At 36.2% G+C, this 20,165-nt stretch overlaps 1 protein-coding gene across 1 annotated transcript in view; it reads right to left on the bottom strand.

Annotated features, from left to right (window-relative positions):
• LOC141540482 (maestro heat-like repeat family member 5) overlaps window positions 1-20,165 on the bottom strand; it is a 141,571-nt gene that overhangs the window by 98,308 nt on the left and 23,098 nt on the right. The window contains exons 2-4 of the mRNA XM_074264601.1: window positions 7,475-7,665; window positions 3,664-3,809; window positions 1,778-1,906 (exon numbers count right to left, since the gene is read on the bottom strand). Of these exons, the coding sequence (XP_074120702.1) occupies window positions 1,778-1,906; window positions 3,664-3,809; window positions 7,475-7,577 (378 nt within the window). The 5' untranslated portion in view covers window positions 7,578-7,665. The remainder of the gene's footprint in view (window positions 1-1,777; window positions 1,907-3,663; window positions 3,810-7,474; window positions 7,666-20,165) is intronic.

Raw genomic sequence — 20,165 nt, 5'->3', positions numbered from 1 at the left:
AATTTTCACCAACAATGCATTAGTATTCCATTTCCCCCACATCCCCTCCAACATTTATCATTATCTTTTCCTGAGAGGTGTGAGGTAATACTTCAGTTGTTTTAATTTTCATTTCTCTAATCAAATGTAATTTAATATATTTTTTCATATGACTATAGATGGCTTTTAATTTTTTCATCCAATAACTTTTTTTATCTTTTGATCATTTGTCAATTGGGGAATGACTTCTATTCTCACACATTCAACTCAATTCTAATCAGCTCTGCATTCTTGCTATAAATCTCACTTAATCATAGTGTATTATCCTGAAGAATAATTGCTGTATTTTCTCTGCTATTATTTTATTTAAGGTTTTTGCATTAACATTCACGTGAGAAATTGGGCTGTAATTTTTTTTCTCTGTTTTAGGTATCAGCAACCTATTTATGTCAAAAAGGAATTTGGCAGGACTGCTTTTTTTACCCATTTTCCCAAATAGTTTATATAGCATTGGGATTAAATTAAATTTTAATGTTCTTTAAATGTTTGGTAGAATTCACCTGTAAATCCATCTGGCCCTGGAGATTTTTCTTAGGGAGTTTATTGATGGTTCAATTTCTTTTTATAAAATGGGTTTATTTAGGTACTTTTCCTCTTCTGTTAATAAGAACAATTTATATTTTTGCAGATATTCATCTACTTCAATTAGATTGTCAGATTTGCTGGCATATATTTGTGGTCAAAATAGCTCCTAATTATTTATTACTTTAATTTCTTCATTGATGGTAATCAATTTAATTTTTGATACTGGTAATTTGATTTTTCTTATTTTCTTTTTCTAATTAAATTAACCAAAGGTTTATTTGTTTCATTGACTTTCCCCCATTAAATTCTTAAGTTTTATTTATTAGTTTAATAGTTACTTTCAATTTTATTACTAGTTACTTTTATTATTAGTTACCTTCAATTTTATTAATCTCTCCTTTGATTTCCAGAATTTCTAATTTGATGATTTAATTGGGGGTTAAAAGGAAGAACTTTCTAACAATATGAGCTAAAGTGGAGAAAATTGGCCATTTTTCATAATGGGATGTATGCCACTAATAGAGTCTTGCAACAATACATGAGCTTTTGTTGCAAGACTTTATTAGTAATGTAGGGGGCAGTAAAAAAGAAAAAAACTTCCCTTCTTCTCCCACCCCTTTTGTTACAGTAATTCATCTTTCCTTGCCTAGGTTACTTCACTTTCTATAGTGATTTAAGGCTTACATACCCATTTCTTCAAGAGTCCTAGTGGAATATATAGTTCAGGTTTCAAGACCTCATTTTATTAGTTCTGGAAACTGAGGCACAGAGAGGTGATTAGCTCTTAAAAGTCATGTATAAGCCAAGAAGTTGGAAGCTTTCCTTCATTGTTGCTCATAGCAATATCCTTTTTTGGGGGGACTTTAATCAGAGTATGTTTATCATGTAATGGTGGTATATCATAGACTGTAGGCTGCCTGCGAATATAGGTTTTTATTTAAACTGCTTATCTCAAAAGTCATGTTCAACATGTAATAAGTGTGTAATAAATGAATTTTAACCTATTTCTATTTGACGTGTGTATGTTTGTATATGTGTGTGTGTGTGTGTGTGTGTGTGTGTGAGAGAGAGAGAGAGAGAGAGAGACAGAGAGAGAGAGACAGAGAGACAGAGACTATGTGCATGGTGAATGTGTGTAAGTGAATTTTAGATGAAGATGAGGCTTTCTGCCTTTGAAGGTATCAGATTAAACCTCTTACAGAAAATTCCTTACCGTAGTCTTGGTCATATTTTCCAAAGCAAGTCCAATAAATCTTTCTCCCCAGTCTTCTTGGATATATGTAGCATCAAGTATGATGGTCTCAAGGATTTGGAATAATCGGTACCTATGCTTGGCAGAAATCTGTAGGCGACACAAAGAGAAGAGTCACTAAGGAACAGAGATGTGGTTTGACAAGGGGGAGATTGGAAATGACCCTGAATATCAATGTCTGCCTTCTGGGCAAGATTTGAAGGGCTATAGGGAAGGCTCCTCATGTACCAAACTCCTCTCTCATTGGTTAGACATGCCCATCATTGTAATTTATTAAAAAGAGTGCTGGATGTGATGATCAAGAGATATAGGTTTGAACTTTAGATCTGTTGCTTGTGATTGAGATCTAAGTTTCTTCATTTATAAAGATGGAATAATAAGTATGAAGTGTCATGGAATAATTTGTTGTTGTCAGTGTTCTGGACCTGTGATTTTATTGGTATAGGAAAGGAATCCTCTCTACAATGCACATTAGAAATTTCTCTATAACTTGGGTAGTTTCTGCTTTCCCAACTCTAGCATCAGATTCCTTTTAGGAATCTCCAAATTCTTAGAGTAGAATGGAAAAGGAAGGACAATTATGGAATTATTGCAAATCCTTTAGTTTGCTTGCATTTTCTGTGATATGGAATTAAAAGTTGTCCTCTGGCTGAAATACATTGTTCAACTAGATGCTTGCCCAAGGCCTATTTTTTACCCATTTGTAATTAGGGGATGAATGAGAAGGAAACATTTTTTTAAAGTTTGAGTCAGGACTATAATAGAGACAGGTTACATTTGGAGATGATAGTGTGATAAACAGTTGAAGATTTTTTTTATAGGCAAACAAAAGTGTGGGTTCAGGTACCAAATGGAAGGAGAATAACAGACTGCTATTATAAACCAAGCAGTTAATCAGCAAATACTTATTAAGTTCTTACAGTGTTGTCAAGCACTGTGCTAGGCTGTAGAGACACAAAATGAGACCCTGTCTGTTCTCAAAGAACTTACAATCTAAAGCTAGGAAAATAATATGTTCAGATACACACACATATACACCCACATAGATATGTTAAGTAATTGCAAAATATGGATAAGATAGTTTTGGGTAGAAAGTAGTAGGAGCTAGGGGAAGTGAAATGGAAAATACTAATATATATAAAAAGCAACAACAAACATTAGGAGGAGTCATCTGTGCTGAGCTTGGAAAGTAATAAGGAATTCAAAGAGATGGAGGTGAAGTTGTGCTTCCCAGTCATGCAATATATCCAATACAAAGATACTGAGACAGGAGAATTGTGAATCATGTGCATGGAATGGGAGGAGAGGGGGAAAGGAGGGAGAGAAGAGAGAGAAAGAAGAGGGAGAGATATACTGATACCAGAACCATGGATAGTACTATCATTAAAGACATAGGAGGAGGAATCCACTCAAAAAATGAAAAAAAATCTTGAGACTTGAGAACTAACATGATTTGCTTATGGTGACATAGTAAATGAGGAGCCAGGACTTGATCTGGGACTTTTGATTCAAAGGCTAATGCTCATTCTGTGATAAAATATACGAGAACAGGTCTATGCCTGCTTTTTCCTTATCCTACACAGTACCTCAAACATACTCATTCCCAGTATGCAAATACTGATAAGAAACCAGATTACTGATTACAATTGGAAAAGAGTTTAAAGATTAAGTGGTGGGTCACCCCCTCATTTTGCAGAAGGAGAATCCAAGTTTCTGAGAAGGGAAGAAATTTGGCTAAGGTCACACAGTGAGTCTATGGTAAAGCTATAAGTACTATATAGGTCTTTCCTGATTTTCCAAGCCTGGACCTCTTTTCTTTGGGAATGATTCCATTTTAATGTTCCCACCTCTAAGTTGTCCACAAAGTAATCGTTGATGGTTTCCAATACCATGTTCTGTTCTGCTTTAGCCATGTTGTTGAGTTTCTTGGTTACCATTTTCACTCGGGGAATGTCAGAACTCCCCAAGTCCCGGAGAAGCTTAAAACAGATGGCTGAAGTGAAAAAGATAGAATGGAAAGAAACAAGATTATGATGCAGTATGGATGAGCACTCTGAGCACTTGGTATCTTATAATTGATCTTAACTTAGGTAATCCTTACACTCTTACAAACGAGTTTGTGACTTTCTCTGAGTGTGTCCCTTTTTGCCCTGCCATTTTTTAAAATTAAATTGTCTTTTTAAAAATTAACAAGAATTTATTTTCTCTCCCTTCTTCCCTCCCTTTCCCAAAAAGAAAAAAAATAAAGCTTTCCTAACAAATATATATATAGTAAAACAAGACAAATTCCCACATTGACCATGTTTAATAATGAATGTCTCATTCTGCACCCTAAATCCATGCATTGTTTGGGAATTTTATGTCTAACCATTTGGCCCAGCTAAACCATTACTAGGTTTATATACTTAAAGAAAGAGTAAAAGGACCCATATATACAAAAATATTATAGGGGCTCTTTTTTTTTGTGGTGGCAAAGAACAGGAGAGTAAGGAAATAGTTCTCAATTGGGGAGTGATTAAACAAATTATGGCTTAACTACATACTGGAATACTATTGCGCCCTGTTTTATGGTTAGATTCTCTGAACTGGCAAGGATCATAGATCAATGTTCTTCTCTCATATGTGGTGAAATTGACATACAAGGAAATGATTTGCTCAAGGTCATATAGTGAGCCAATGCTAAGATAACTCAGGTTATGGTTTGTCCTCTGTTCTTGAGGACTATGACATCAGGCAGGGGATACTGAGACACACAAGTGAGTTGGATTTAAGCGAGGGAGACTGTGCAAGGTCACCTGCTTCACTTTCCCTTCCAGAGCCATCTGGGTCCAATGGCCAGATACAGATCAGGACTTCAGCCCGGGATGCAATGGGAGGCTCTGGTCTTTTTAAACTAACAGGTCCCAGTCTGATTGAGGCCACATCCATTCAGGGACTAAGGCTAGGTAGCATTTGAGGCCAAGAAACTCCTCTTTCATCTAGTAAAAAAAAATCTAAATAAACAAACTCGGGAGGGGAAGACTTTCTGAGTTTCTGGTCAAGCAGAAAGGATTGATATTTACATTCTATCTGAGTTAATTAAGACTTAAACCATGACCACTTTAGGCTTGGCCTAGGATCTATTGGCAGCCAATGAGAATCAGATTGGTTTTGGTTTAAGGCAAGATCCTTAAGAAAGAAATCTAGCCAGTAACTCCCAAGATATCTTTGGAGGGAAAATTAAGGGCTCTTTGAATCATAATTTTCTGATTTCCCAGCTCCATTCCAAGTTTAAAATCTAAACCAGATAGTGTTCGCTCAGAGTTGTCTGTCTGCTATTCTCTCATATTGTGAGTGATTGTTCAACCAGAGGTTTGCTTACTATGCTTGGGCCCATAGGAGGTGCTCATCGGTCTCTGCTTGATGATAAATGACCATGGAGAGATCCCTGGCTCAGTGGCCTAACTCCAAAAGTAACTCAATACTAGTCATTGAGCAATATTCAGGTAGTATGTCATAAAGAAATCAATTTCCTCATTCCTAACAAGGAATGTGATCATAATCCAATTTACCTTTTCTTAAAGATCAAATGACAAACTTGAGAATTAAGACTTTGCAAAAGGATTATCTATCCTGTGGTTTCTCCTCCTCCCTAAGAGGCCCTTATGGCTATGGATCTGAAAATGTATAATGCAAGATTCCGAAGGAGAATATAGACATTTATGGGAATAGTAAAAAATGGCTGTGGTTTTCATATGCACACACACACACACACACACACAAGATCCTCTATCAACTGTATTTTTGGCCTCAGAAGACAGAACTAGAAGATTCAAATTTAGGGTCAACATAGGGAGAACCACTTCTGACCAATGAGATTTCAGTAAAACCAATAGTGGATCATCTCTAGAGGTAGTGAGTGAGTTGCCTTAACAGTGGGAGTTTGTAAGCCAAGGCCAGATATGATCACTTCTCTGGAATGATACAGAGATAATATAGAAAAGATTCTTGCTCAGGAATGGATTGGATTAGTGACTGCTAAGATCCTCCCTAGTTCTAACATTCTGCAAAATGTGTGTCATAGATGTCAGGTATTATTCTTTTTTTTTTGTTGTTGCTATTATTGTTGGGTTTTTGCTTGATAATAATATATTGCTGAAGAAACTGAGGCAAGATAAGAGATTAGAGTTTTTAAAAATATTTTATTTATTGGAGAGCTTAATTGATTGACTAGATCGGACTCTTTTCTCAAAGTATCCAGTATTGAATATGAGACTCCGAGGTTTGTAATAGGGTTTCAGTGAGAAGAGAAACAAAGGCAGAAGGTAAGGAGCAGGAATTTTCAGGGATGGACCATAAATTCAGTTATGACAGATTGGGGTAGAGAATTATAAATTCTTACTAATTTGGAGTTAAGGAGGTGTCCAAGTAGAGCTAGGAAGTCTGGAGACTGAGGTAGAGGATGTCAATTAGATATTTGAGATAGGGCATCTGGAGTTTTATCTTTTAGAATGTCAGAGTGGCCAGATCTGTACAGCACTAATTATCTCAGCCCTAATGAACAGAAAAAAGGGGGGGGGTGGTTGCATACTAACTTAGGGAAATTGAGATATTATAATTCAGGGAAACTAATGCAGGGAAACTGAGAACAATTCAAAGAGACTGGCATAGCAATAACAATAATTGCCAGTCACTGTTAAGCACTTTACAATTATTATTTCATTAAATTTTCATAACACTTGTACGAGGTGGTTGTGATTGACACTGTACCAACTAGTTGCCCCTAACTTCATACTGTAGGAAAGAAATATAAAGATGAGAAATTACAAGAATCTAATGTGATTTTCAGGTGTAGAGACCGGGGATGACAAGCTCTGCTTTAGAAAGTGGTTGGAATCAGGGTAAGTGAAGAAATAGGTGAGGCTCAAAAGAATAATTTCAGTTTCTAGAGAAGCCCCAACATGATGTTTCTCTTTTCCTCATTCACCTTGGACTACTCTTTAAGGACTTTTTTTTCTCCTTTAATGATACTCTGGATTTTCAACTGAACAAGATAGGAAGTGGGTGGATATACAGTATCATTAATTCCTAGGGTTAGCAATGACTCTTATATCTACCAGATACTCCAGATACCTCATATTTTATAGGACACCCAGACCCCTTACTCCCCTAGTTCTGGGACCTCTCATAAATCCTAAGGAACACTTGGACTCTTTATTAAAGTTGTGTAACTAGAGTGAGATAACAGTAGCTTTAAAAACACTGAAATTTAGAGAGAACAACAGTTTCTACTAGATAATCTTCCAGTCACCCCCTGTTCCTTTTCTGGTGATAACTTTTCCCAGCAAAATATCACAGTGTGCTGAGGTCCTGCTTTCCCCCGTTAACCTCCACCTACAGGGTGGAGATGGGATTTACAGGATCTCTGTATTTCCTGACATGACATAACCCCCCAGTTCTTTACCTATAGAACTCTGCCAGAGTTTTTGGCTTACCCTTCAGTGCCTTTTACATTGCTTGATCCAAGTAATCAAATTATTAATTAACTGCTTTCTTTCATATTTTTAGTTTCCCTCATTTATAGTCTCTCTCACTCTCTTACTGTCTCCCACTCAGCTTTAGAACCTTGGGTCTGGGATGTTAGTGTATGTGGGGGATGAAAGAAAATAGCAGACTCACCTGTATTATATGCTTCCTCCATGAATAGTTTGTGGTTTTGTGGTACAAAGGTTGCCTGATTACTGTGGGACTTTTTCAGTAAGATGCTGGTGGGTTTGACCATACCTTCCCCACGGATGGAATCTTTGCGGGTAGGTTCACTGGGTTTTCTGGCGGATGTTTTCCACTTTGAAGGGGAGTGGGAAGATAATCTAAAGTAGAAATCAGATCAGTGGATATGTTAGCATCACAAACAAGGGTGGCAGAATGTATCTAAGTTGGGCATCAACAATGGGCCATCGGGAACTCTAGTTGGTCTTGTTTTAGGGAAAAAACATCTTTGAGAGGACACAACATATAAGAGTTATTCTTGGAGTCAGAAGGCCTGAGTATCCAGACCTTATATGCTAAGCATATATGGAAGGTCAATGACAAAAAGAAAGCAGGCCCTCCTCTCTGCTGTCTCCATCAAAATATTCCTTACAATGCTTTTAGTGGTATCAAAGAATTGGAAACAAAGTTATATGTTGGTCCAATGGGTAATCATCAAAGAAACAATATAACAAATATGAAGAAGCATGATGAATACTTGTACGAACTGATACATAGTAAAATAAACAACCCAAGAAAACTATATAGGAAGCCAAAATGTAATGCAGCAAAATTATGACTAAATTTGGCCCCCAAGGAGACTTAAGGGAATCTACCTTCCTCTGTTCTTTTGCAGAACTTGAGTAGTCATGGGTGTGGAATTATGCAAATATAAAAACTTTTAAAAAAATGTGTTCTTTTGTTTTTAAGAATTCTGCCCTCTCTTCCCTCTTTTCATACATTTATTATATGAGATGGTTCTTTGGAATAGAATGGGAAAAGAAAGCTACATTAAAAAGTATGTGTAATGTAAGTTAAATAAATTAAACTTTAAAAAGAAATTAAGCAATTCCAACAGACTTTGGATGGAAAATGCCATTCGCATACAAATCATAAAAAGAACTGTGAAAACTGAATGAGACTTGAAGCTAACTATTTTCAGTTTCTTTCTTTCTTTCTGGTTTTTCCCTTTTGTTCTGATTTTTATTACCCAACATGACTCATATGGAAATACGTTGAAAATGATTGTACATGTATAACATAACTTTCTTTTTTTAAATTTTATTATTATCATTATTTTTAATTTACAAAGCATATGCATGAGTAATTTTTCCAACACTGACCCTTGCAAAACCTTTTGTTCTAAATTTTCCCCTCCTTCTGCCCACCCCTTCCCCCCCCCCCAACTGGCAGGTAGTCCAATACATATTAAATGTGCTGAAATACATAACATATCTTTCTTGGGGAAGGAAGTGATAAGGAAGGGAGGGAGAAAAAAATTTGGAATTCAAAATCTTATAGAAATGAATGTTGAAAACAACCTTTACATGTAATTAGAAAAATAAATACTATCAAAATTAAAAAGAAAAGAAGAAAAAAAGAATGTATTACTTTTGTATATATATCTTGAGTATTAGGATTTTATTTCTATTTATCAAATCCCCCCCATGAACCATTTTTTATTTGACCTGCATTGATTTTGTTAATGCAAAGGCATTCCAATGTTATGTAATTGAAATGATTTGTTTTTGTCTTTTAAAATCACTTTTATCCCTTCTTTAGATAAAAAATCTCTTCATAGTTAAAAAAAATAATTTAAATTCTGTATGCAAATCTTAATCCTGATCCTTAATAGCTGTGGAGACTCTGGACAAGTCGTTTAACTTTTTAAAACTGAATTTAATAATATATAATGAGGCTAATACTTGTGCTGTCAGACTCATAGGACAATTATGAAGAATGCTCTTTGTAAAACTTCAAGTATAACACTGGTATATAGTGCTGGTGTACTAAATTTATGTTTAGACTAACTCAACTTGGTGAAATTCTAGCAATTGTATTTGACACACAAGGAGGGCATCAGATCCAATGCAGACTACTATTAGTACAGTGCTGAGCAATGACTTTTAGGAAGGGCATTGACAAGTAAAGGCTACTGCTTATCTTTGAAAGGAGAAAATTTAGGAAGAAGGACTCAGTATAGTAGTCTTCAATTACTAGAAAAAGTTTTTATGGGGAAGAGGTAACTAACTTGTCCCACCTGGTCCTGTTAGAGAGCAAAAGTAAGAGCAAAGAAAGTGGGAGAGGGATGTATTTCAGCTCAAAAAAATGGAAATACTGCCTAACAGAAGAGATATTCATAAAAGGAATAATTTTCTTTGGGAGGTAGTATTTCTTATCACTGGGAATCTTCAGGTTGATACAAAATGATCACTTGTATATGTTGTAAATATATTTGTATCAGCTCTCAGTTGGGCTCAATACTTGGCGAAGTAGAAAGAAAAGTGGACTTTGGATCAAAGGACCTAATTTGAAACTTGAAACTTTCTCTCACTTCCTTTTAGGATTCTGGGAAAACTGCTTTCTCTCATGAGACTTTTCAGGTTGCTCATTTTTAAAATGATGGGATTGGCATAAATAGTTCTGAGGTCCACCTAAATTCTACACCTGTGATCTTGTGATCCTTCTTTGAGGTCCCTTTCAATGCTGAGATTATGCATGGGAAAGGCCCAACACACTTATTCTGTCTTGTGCTATGGATAGTTGGCCTGGGCTTTTCCCAAACCCTATAAATCATCAATGAAACATTCATGTTATTTAATCGATGGCCTTGTGATTTAATGGTTTCTTGATAGTAGAGATAATAATGATTATGATGATAATAATAATGACAACTAGAAGTTATATAGAATTATAAAGTTTACAAAGATTATCTCATTTAATCTTTATGACAAGGTGAGACAGGTGCTTTTATTATCTCTATTTTCCAAATGAGGAAAATGAGGCTGGAAGAGGTTGTGATTTGCTCAAAGTCACGTAGCTAGTTTATGCCTAAGGCAGGTTTTGAGCTCAGGTGTTCAAGACTAAAAAGTTTATTTCTCTATTCAATGGGTCACCTTGCTGCCTATGTCTAAATAGGTTAGTATATTAAACACCAATTAACAATGCTGTAGAAGACATGCCTTTATTTGGGGGTGGTGGTGGAGAAGGGAGATTGGTTTTAGTTCCCTTCTTGCTCTAAGAATCAGTGATTCTAAATTTCATAAATTTAAGATACCCTGGGCAAATCATTTAATCAATTTTTTTGCCTTAATTAACTGGAACAGGAAATGGTGAACTATTCCAGTATCTTTGCCAAGAAAACCTCATATTTTATGATTTTGATCTTATACAATTGCCCCTATGTAAGTCTACTCTTTTCCAGAGTAAACCTCCATGGATCTCTCAGTTGATCCTATAGAACTTTGTCTTTGGTGCTCTTACTATTTGTTTTTCTCCTTTGGAATATTCCAAATATTCCAAATATGGCACCCAGAAATGGACACAACACTCCCAGTGAGGTAAGACAAGAGCAAGAAAGAAGAGTAGCAATTGTTTTGGATACTCAACAAATCCTAAGATTGCTTTCACTTTTTTGAGCTTCCACTGTTGACTCCAATTGTGAAAACTTCCAGATATTTTTCATGAGAAGAGATATCTAGTTTTCTCTTTACTTTTATAATTGGTTCTTCACAGCCTCTAAGAATTTTCATGTATCACTATTATCACTATCACATTATTATCACTATTAAAATGTATCTCATAATCTTCAGCTTATCATTCCAGCCACCCACTATCTATCTTGTCTTGACTGTCATCTAACCTGTTAACTATCATTCCAAAGTTTTCATGCTATCTATGCTTTTTATTCAACTCAAAATCACAGAAACATTGAATCTCAAATTGAAAAAAATTTCAGAAATCATTTAGTCCAATTCCTCCAGACTGAGAAGTCCTTCCTCCATGACATCGCCATAATCCAGCCTTCCTTTAAAGACTGTATATGTGTTGTTTTTGTGTGTGCACATGTGTGTATGATCTTTACTTCTTGAATAACTGACTTCACTTTGGTATTTTTCCAATATGTAGGAAGTTTTTCAAGAAAACAAGCTTTAACCAGACTCTCTTACATGTTTACCCATTACTTTTACATCTGTTTTCTGAAGCTAAAAAAGAAAGTCTAATACTTATTTCATATGACAACTCTTCAGATACTTGAGGGAGCCATTATGTAACATCTATGTGTGCTCTTCTTCAAACTAAACTGGTGATGAGTATAATACTTGCAAATCAAAGGTCTTTCGGTTCATGCCCAGAACTTTGAAACCTTGAATAATACATTTTAGGTTCTTTCTGATATATCATTTGTGTCCAAGTGAATTATTAGATCCTGAAGAAAGAAAACACAAAACACTCCGGTATCTTTGCCAAGAAAATCCAGTGGACAGTTTTGGCTGGTTGTAGCTCATGGGACCATGAAAAATTAAACACAATGAACAACGACATGAATTTTTGAAAGTGCAAAGTAGTGAACCAGATTTAGTGTTTCTGCTGTTCTACTTCTGCCTTGATATGTGGCCTCAGAGACACTGCAGACAGATCTCTCTAGTATTAAAAACCAAGGTCAAGTGCCTTGTGGAGAAGGTAGGCAGACAATATGGTGGAACCTCAAAGTTTCAATGGAAAAAATAATTGAAACAATAACTATACTAGCAGAATTTGATTTTGTAATCAGCCGCCTTGTATATTTAGAAAGAAGGAAGGAAACAAACAAACATTTTAAAAGCACCTACTATGTACCAGGAACTGTGCTAAGTTTTTTTGAAAAATTATTTAATTTGATCCTTACAACAACCTTGAGAATTATCACCCTTATTTTATATCAGAGGAATCTGAGGCAGATGGAGGTTAAGTGACCTAGGTTCATCAATTTAGTGAATATCTGAGGCTAGATTTAGACTCATTTTTTCTTTACTTAGGGAACTTTGTTTTCTATCCACTATACCACCTTAGATAAAAGAATAAAAAATACAATTCAAAATAGTCATAAAATAATGCATACAAATCTCATATATATGCAAATATATACAATATTTATAATACTTGACTATTTATCAACTATCTGTCTATATCTTTGACAAAATAATAATAATATTAATAAATACTACTTCATAGTAATAATAAATACTACTTAAAAACTAAAAAAAAATAAAAGTAGACAAGATAATTAGTGAGCATTCACTGCTCATGGTTGGGCTATGCCAATGCAACAAAAGTCGCTCCATACCTAAATTAATTCACAGGTTTATTTTTATGCCAATCAAACTACAAAAGTGTTACTTTTTAGAGAATTAGATCAAATAAATTTTATCTTAATAAAACAAAATGGTCAAGAATCTCATTGGAAATAATTAAAACCATGAATTTAAAATAGTAGTAGTATATCAGATGATAAAATTAATTATATTGTAAAGTAGCACCCAAACTATATGATTTTAGTTTTAAAATGGACAAGTAGATCAATGGTACATATTATGTAAGTGAGACCCAGAAAAAGCCAAACATAAAATAATACAATGTTTCCATTCAAGACCTCAAATACTAGAGAAAGGGCTCTTATAAAAACTATTAGAAAAGAAACAAAGCAATTTGGCACAATTTAGGTTTATACCATCATTTTACATAATACCAGAATAAGCTCTAAATGGAAAAGTGAATTAGCATAAGTGGTCATAACAAACAATCTTAACAACCTTACAGAACTATGGTTTGAAGGAATATTCATAATCAAATAAGGGAAAGAGGAGATAAAGAAAAATAGAGAAATTTGATTGTATAATATTTAATCTAATAAGAAGGAAAAATGGAGGAAAGTTTTTTTTTTTTTTTTTTTTTTTTGCAAATATCTCTGCTAAAAATTAGACATTGAATATAGGGGTGGAGCACAGACTATGATGCCTCTGACCTTCTCTCCATAGATTAAGCCTCTAAACTGGTTTTGGAGTCAAAGAACCCACAACTATTTGGAGTACAACACATTTCCAGAAGAAGATAACTTGGAAGAACTTCAGAACTGTTTCAGTCTGTTGAGCCCAGACTGTAGCACAGGGAGAATGGGGCAAGGAGCTGGGGTGGAGAGTCAGAATGTTGCAGCTTTCACATATCTGGGAATCATCTGTGAGCCTCTTAAACTACTCTGTCCTGGTTGCAAGCAGGTGGTTTGGTAGATTTATTATGAAAGGCAAATTGTAAACCATTGAAGCCCTGGGAGCCCTGGAAGAATGTGAGACCTAGCTGCAATTACTTAGCACTGGAAGTCAAGCAGCAGAACTGCTCCAGGGCAAACTAAAATAGCTATTGCTCCTTTTTGTTAGAGCAGACCTCAAGTCTTAAAAAATGAGCAAAAAGTCAAAAAGAACTTTTACCATAGATAGCTTTATGAAGAAAGAGAGAACAACAGACCTCAAATTCTGAGATTCCTAAAGGCAAATCAACTCCAAATGAAACCCCAAAGGGAGATATGAGCTCATTCCTATTTTACAAAGCTTTCTTGGAAGATTGTATAAAGGATCTTAAAAGAAAGTTTTAAGAAAATTGGGGAAAGGAAATGAAATCTTTGCAAGAAGGGATGGGAAAAGCATATAACTCCCTACAAAGTAGATTTGATGAAATGGAAAAAGCATATAATGCCTTAAAAAGAGATATGAGGGGCAGCTAGGTGGCGCAGTGGATAGAGCACCAGCCCTGAATTCAGGAGGACCCGAGTTCAAATCTGGTTTCAGACACTTAACACTTCCTAGCTGTGTGACCCTGGGCAAGTCACTTAACCCCAGCCAAAAAAAAAAAAAAAAAAAAGAGATACTAATGATGAAAAGGATACTAATTTGTTGAAAAACAAAATTTGTGAAATGGAAAAAAACTGCAATGAACAAAACAATTCAATTGGCCAAATACAAAAGGAGCTATAAAAGGTAACTGAAGAAAATAATACACTAAAAATTAGAATTGAACAAATGGAAGTGAATGATTCAATAAGACTTCAAGAATCAATTAAAAACAAAAAATAAAAAAAGTAGAAGAAAATATGAAATACCTTCTAGGAAAAACAACTTCCCTAGAAAATAGATCTAGGAAAGCTAATCTAAGGAATATTGGACTCCCTGAAAGCCATGATGAAAAAAAGAACCTAGAGACTGTCTTACAGGAAATCATAAAGGAAAACTGCCCTGATGTCTTAGAATTAGAAGGTAAAATAGCCATTGAAAGAATTCACCAATCACCTCTTGAAAGAGATCCAAAAATTAAGTCCATAAGGAGTATCATGGCTAAATTTCAGAAATAATGCACCAAGGAAAAGATATTGCAAGCAGCCAGAAAAAAAAATTAAATACCGAGAAGCCACAATTAGGATTACCCAGGCCCTAGCAGCTTCTATCTTAAAGGATTAAAGGGCCTGGAATATGATATTCCGAAAGTCAAAGAAACCTGGATTACAGCCAAGAATAAGCTATCCAGATAAAAATGAGCATTCTCTTTCAGGGAAAAAAATGGGCATTTAATGATATAGGTGAATTTCACCCATTTCCAATGAAAAGACCAGAACTGAACAAGTTGATCTCTAAACAGAGAACTCAAGAGAAGCATAAAAAGGTAAAAAGGAAAGACTCTTGAGAACTATAATTATGTTATGGATATATTTAGAGAGTGTGGGTATAATTTGATTTTATTGTGATAATAGGAAAAATAAACTAGAGGCAGAAAGGAGGTAATACAGGAAGAAGAAGAAAAAGGAGGTAAAATAAGAGAAATTACATTTTACAAAGAGGTAAAGAAGACCTATTATAATTGAGAGAAAGAAGGGAGGAGGATGAGCATTGTGTGACTCTTGCTCTCATGAGATTTGGCTCAAAAAGAGACTATCAAAAAGAGACTATCAGACATATTTGGTGTCACAGAGAAACTTGTCTCACCTATAGGGAAGTAGAAGGGGAATGGGGAAAAAAAGGGGAAAGACTGATAGAAGGGAAAACAGAAATATTAGGGGAAAAGTATAAAAAAGGAAAGGGGGTCTAAAGGGAGAGGACTGTTTGAGGAAGTAGTCATCAAAAGCAAGATACTGGGGAGGAGAGAAGGGGGAAAGGCAAGAGAAAAGCGTAACTTAAGATTAAATAAGATGACAGGAAATATTGAAATTAATTATTTTAACTGTGAATGTGAATGGGATGAACTCTCCCATAAAAAAGGAAGTGGATAGCAGATTGGATTAAAAACCAGAATATTATAATAAGTTGTTTACAAGAAACATATTTAAAGCAGAATGAAGGTAAAGAGTGAAGGTAAAGGGCTAGAGCAGAATCCATTATGCTTCAAGTGAAATTAAAAAAAGCAGGGATCGAAATCCTGATCTCAGATCAAGTAAAAGCAAAGATAAAACTAATTAAAAGAGATAAGGAAGGAAACTGTAGAGGGTTACAGTCAATGGGGAAACTCTGGGTAAGATATAAGACCCTTCATCCCAGAGGGAACCTGCTCACAATGTCTGGTTCTGCTCCCCATCTCACCCAAGGGCTCTTGGCCTTCCTGAGCAGTCAGGGGGTGGTGACAACTTGTGTTGTGATTGAAGCAGAGTGATATCAGGTGGAAGAATGATTACCAGGTGGCAAACTATGTATAATAGCAAGTTGTTTATGTAGTCCCATGTGCACAGCATTGTTTTTCTTACATTATAAAAAGGGAAAAGTCCTTGAAATAAATGGACTCCATTTTCCCACCATCCTCAGGAGTCCTACCTTATCACTTCTCCACTAGGAAGGTATATTTTAATCACCCCACAATGGGGGCTTTAGAAAGCAGGTATGTTTATCACCCCAACTTGGGGGCTCTAGAAAGCGGGACTCAATATTTTAATCACCCTGGTGTGGGAGCTCTAGAAAGCAATGTTACATTTTGACAACCCAACTGGGGGCTCTAGAAAGCAGGACATAACATTTGGTGTCCAAATGTGGGGCTCTTGGTGAAGTTCTGTAGAAATCAGCTTGACTGACAAGATCAGCTGCGTTCAGTGGAGACGTCCCTGTGACCCCAAAGAGTAAGTATAGGCTAGCAGGAAGAATCAGTAAGGGCTAATTTAGTCACTTTCGTTTTTCAACCGAAATGAGGCAAATACTAAAAAAAGTGTCTCCCCTTCAAGGAAAGTGTGAAGCATGCTTAGCTAGGTTAGCTGAGAAGCAAAGTTTGTTAGTAACTTCGAAGCAGGTCACTGAGTTCTCAGATGCTCTGGAGTACATGTCTCTCTGGCTTTGTAAGAAGGAGAGTATGGAGCCAGAGATGTGGAAGTTAGTGGGAGAACAACTAACTGAGTACAATGGATTAAAATTGGTTTTAAGGAATCCTACAAATTTTAAAACAAGGAAAGATTTTAACTTGGGTAGTCAAACCAGGATTATGGCAAACACTCATATGTCTGGCATAGGAGAATCAATAGCAGCTGAAATTAGTGCTACCCCATTGAGATGGAAATTTGAAAACATCAAGATGCTCCTCCAAAAATAAAAGAAAGGGGGAGTCACAGGTAACTCTAGAGAACTTCTAAATTTAACAATATATATTAAAAACTTTTTGATTTTTGATGGAGATGCATTGGCTCCACAGGCCGGAAGGTCAGTGTCCAATTCGAGCAGCTCCACTATCTTTAAATAATCACTAGGTGATGTGGAGAGATCCAGAAAGTGGTGAATGGGAGGGATCAGATAGGCTAAGTGCTTTGGGGAGAAGGTGTTATGGGCCATAACTCTGACCCTGAAACAAAAGATTCTTACAAGGTACTAAGTCAATGGAATTGATAGAGAATAGTTATCTAATTTAACATAGTTCAGTATGTTTGATTTAATCCTACAAGGAGATGCTATGGGACAGAACTTGAAACAAGGTGCTAAGTGGAATTGAGGAGACAATGGTTAAATCTAGTTTAGCATTGATTTAATCCTACAACAAATAATGGTTTCCTAGTGATATAATGATTGGTTTGTACTCAGTGTGGAGCCTATAAGCTAAAAGCCTCAGCCAGTAGATTCAGAGACAAGGGGACAGAAGGCTGGAGGCTAAAGGCTGGAGCACAAGCCCTTGGACTCAGACAGATTCATCCCATTTCACACCATCTTGGTGGCAGGCTCTTCTCCTTCACTTCTCCACTGAAACCAAGACTTTGGAAGGCCTCCAGAAAACTAGCCAAACCCCAAGTGAAGGAGATAAGACTTTGAAAGAGATAATAAAGGATTTGGACTTTAACCCTTGGCTGTACTCATGTGGTGATTACTGAACTGAAACAAAGGTTGCCTCCAGAGACCCTAAGAAAACCTCAACAGAGAACATTACATTTTAGAGAGAATATTACATTTTGGTGTCCAATTTAGGGCCAAGAACCTTCATCTTAAGGATTACAAAAATAGACAAGGAAACTTTGTTAGGGCCTAAAGTAGTATTCCAGCTAAAATGGGACAAATGTTTAGAAAGGGGATTTCTCCACCAAAAGGAAAATGTGTCTTAAGCTTGGTCAGACTGATAAAAAAATCAGGGTTTGATTGTAACTTGGGAACAAATCATTGAACTTTTAGAAATAGTACAGTACACATCTCCTTGATTCTCTAAGGAAAAAGAATTAGATCTAGAGGAGTGGAAATTAGTAGGAGAGCAACTATGTGAATATATAATAATAATGGACCTGACTCAATTTCCAAAGAAACACTTTATACATATAATTTAATACAACTGGCTCTAAGAAATTATATAAGTATTAAAAGAAGAAAAAAGAAGAAAGACCAGGAGGGACCAGAAAACAAGGTGAAAAGGATAAAGAATCAGATAAGTATAAAGGGCTGAAACTCTTGAGTCAATGCACTGGGATAAGACAATCGAGTGCTTGAGGCTAATTACTGGTTGGATAATACTCTATAAGAATATGCTTGGAAAATGGCCCTTCCCATTATCCTGTGCTGGCCCAATCGTTTGTTGTATACAGAGAATTGTGGGAAGGACTAGAAGGTACAGTGAGACTAGCCAGGGTCACTTCTGTGAGGGAGACAATGAGGTGAGATCGCAGAGATCCTATGTGTCAGCTCTCTTCATTTCTATTGCTAAAGACCTAGAATAAAGACTTTTGCTTATCCTGACTCCGGCTGATTCTAAGGCATCCAGGGTCCTAATGGGATTGCCACAGATAAGAATGGAGTTAAGTACAATTCTGAGTATAGTGCTTCACAGCAGAAGCCATTAGGGCATTTCCCATTCCCTGATCTATTTCCCTCAATTAACCCTTCAAGGGTGCAGGGAGAAGGAGGAGGGGGAGAGGCAGTAACACAACCAGCATCACCTATGAACCAGCCTATGCCAAGATTAGAAAAGTTACTGGTTAAGGCAAAAAAAGAAGGACAGGATATATATGATTTAAAAATAAATGCATATCCTGTGATTGAAAAGCTTGACTCTTCAGGTCAACAAAGGAGAAGATACACTCCTTTTGATCTGATAAAAATCAAGGATTTGAAAAAGGGTTGCACTCTTTATGGGGTTACATTATCTTATGTTAAGATGTTACTTTGACTTATGAAATCTTAACCATGAGTGATTGGAAATCCATAGCAAGGACATGCTTAGACCCTAGACAAAACTTATTGTGGCTTTTGGAGTACAGTGAATTATGCAGATACAGGCCCAACACAATAAGCAAATTAGAGTTAACATACAAATCACCTTTGACCAACTAGCAGGTGAAGATCAGTAGGCAGACAATTTAGCATAGATTAATTACCCCATAACAGTGTATGAGCAAATTGCTACTGCTGCAATAAAAGCTTGGGGTTCCCTCCCAGGAAAAGATGGAGGTGAAGCCTTCACAAAAATAGAGACAAGTCCCAATAAGCTCTTTGCTGATTTTGTGGGATGTTTGCAAATAGCTGTCACAAGAACCATTGGAGAAAACACAGCTACAAAAATAATGATGGGGTTTGCAGAAGAATTATATGGGGACTACACAAAGATGCTCCTTTAAAGGAGATCACAAAGCACTGTGCTACAGTGGGCACAAATGCTTATTATACTCAGACTATGATGAACATGAGAAGACAGGGTCCCTCTTAGTAAGGGACTTCTAGAGAAACTTTTTGATGCTTTCAGTGTGGAAAAATTGAGCATCTGAGAGCCCAATGTAGATATAGAGATAGAATGAGAAGACAGAGTGAGAGAGCAAGACCCAATACCCCATGTATAAAATGCAAAAAGGGTTTCTACTGGGCTTCAGAATGTAGATTGACCTAAGGAAATGAGAGGCACAGCCCAGCTCCAAGATTTCAAACAAAAAACAGGTGGGGAATGATGGCAGCTGAGGTTACACCCAGAGAGCCTTTAGAAGTAATCAATCACCAGAGAAGCAATCAGATGGCAGAAAGGGATTACATGATCAAGTCAGCAGAAAAGCAATCAGATCACAGAAGGGGATTACAGTTGGGGAGAATACAAGCTTTTTTTAACCCAAAAGAAGGGCAGTATCCAATGTGAGCAGCTCCACTATCTTTAGATAATCACTAGGTGATGTGGAGAGATCCAGAAAGTGGTAAATAGAAGGGACTAGATAGATTAAGTGCTTGGGAGAAAGGGTTTGCTTGTATTTCTACAGATGGAGAAAGAATCAGATGGGTGCCAACGAGCACCTAGAGACACAGAAAAAGAGAAAAACCTTGAAACAAAGGAGAAGATCTAAGAAACATCTGACACTGAAAGATCATGGCTAATAATAAGACTGTTACAG

Source organism: Sminthopsis crassicaudata, chromosome 1, assembly GCF_048593235.1.
Source record: "Sminthopsis crassicaudata isolate SCR6 chromosome 1, ASM4859323v1, whole genome shotgun sequence".
Lineage (NCBI taxonomy): Eukaryota > Metazoa > Chordata > Mammalia > Dasyuromorphia > Dasyuridae > Sminthopsis > Sminthopsis crassicaudata.
Note: the sequence above shows the minus strand (reverse complement) of the source record. Positions and strands in the feature narration are given on the sequence as shown.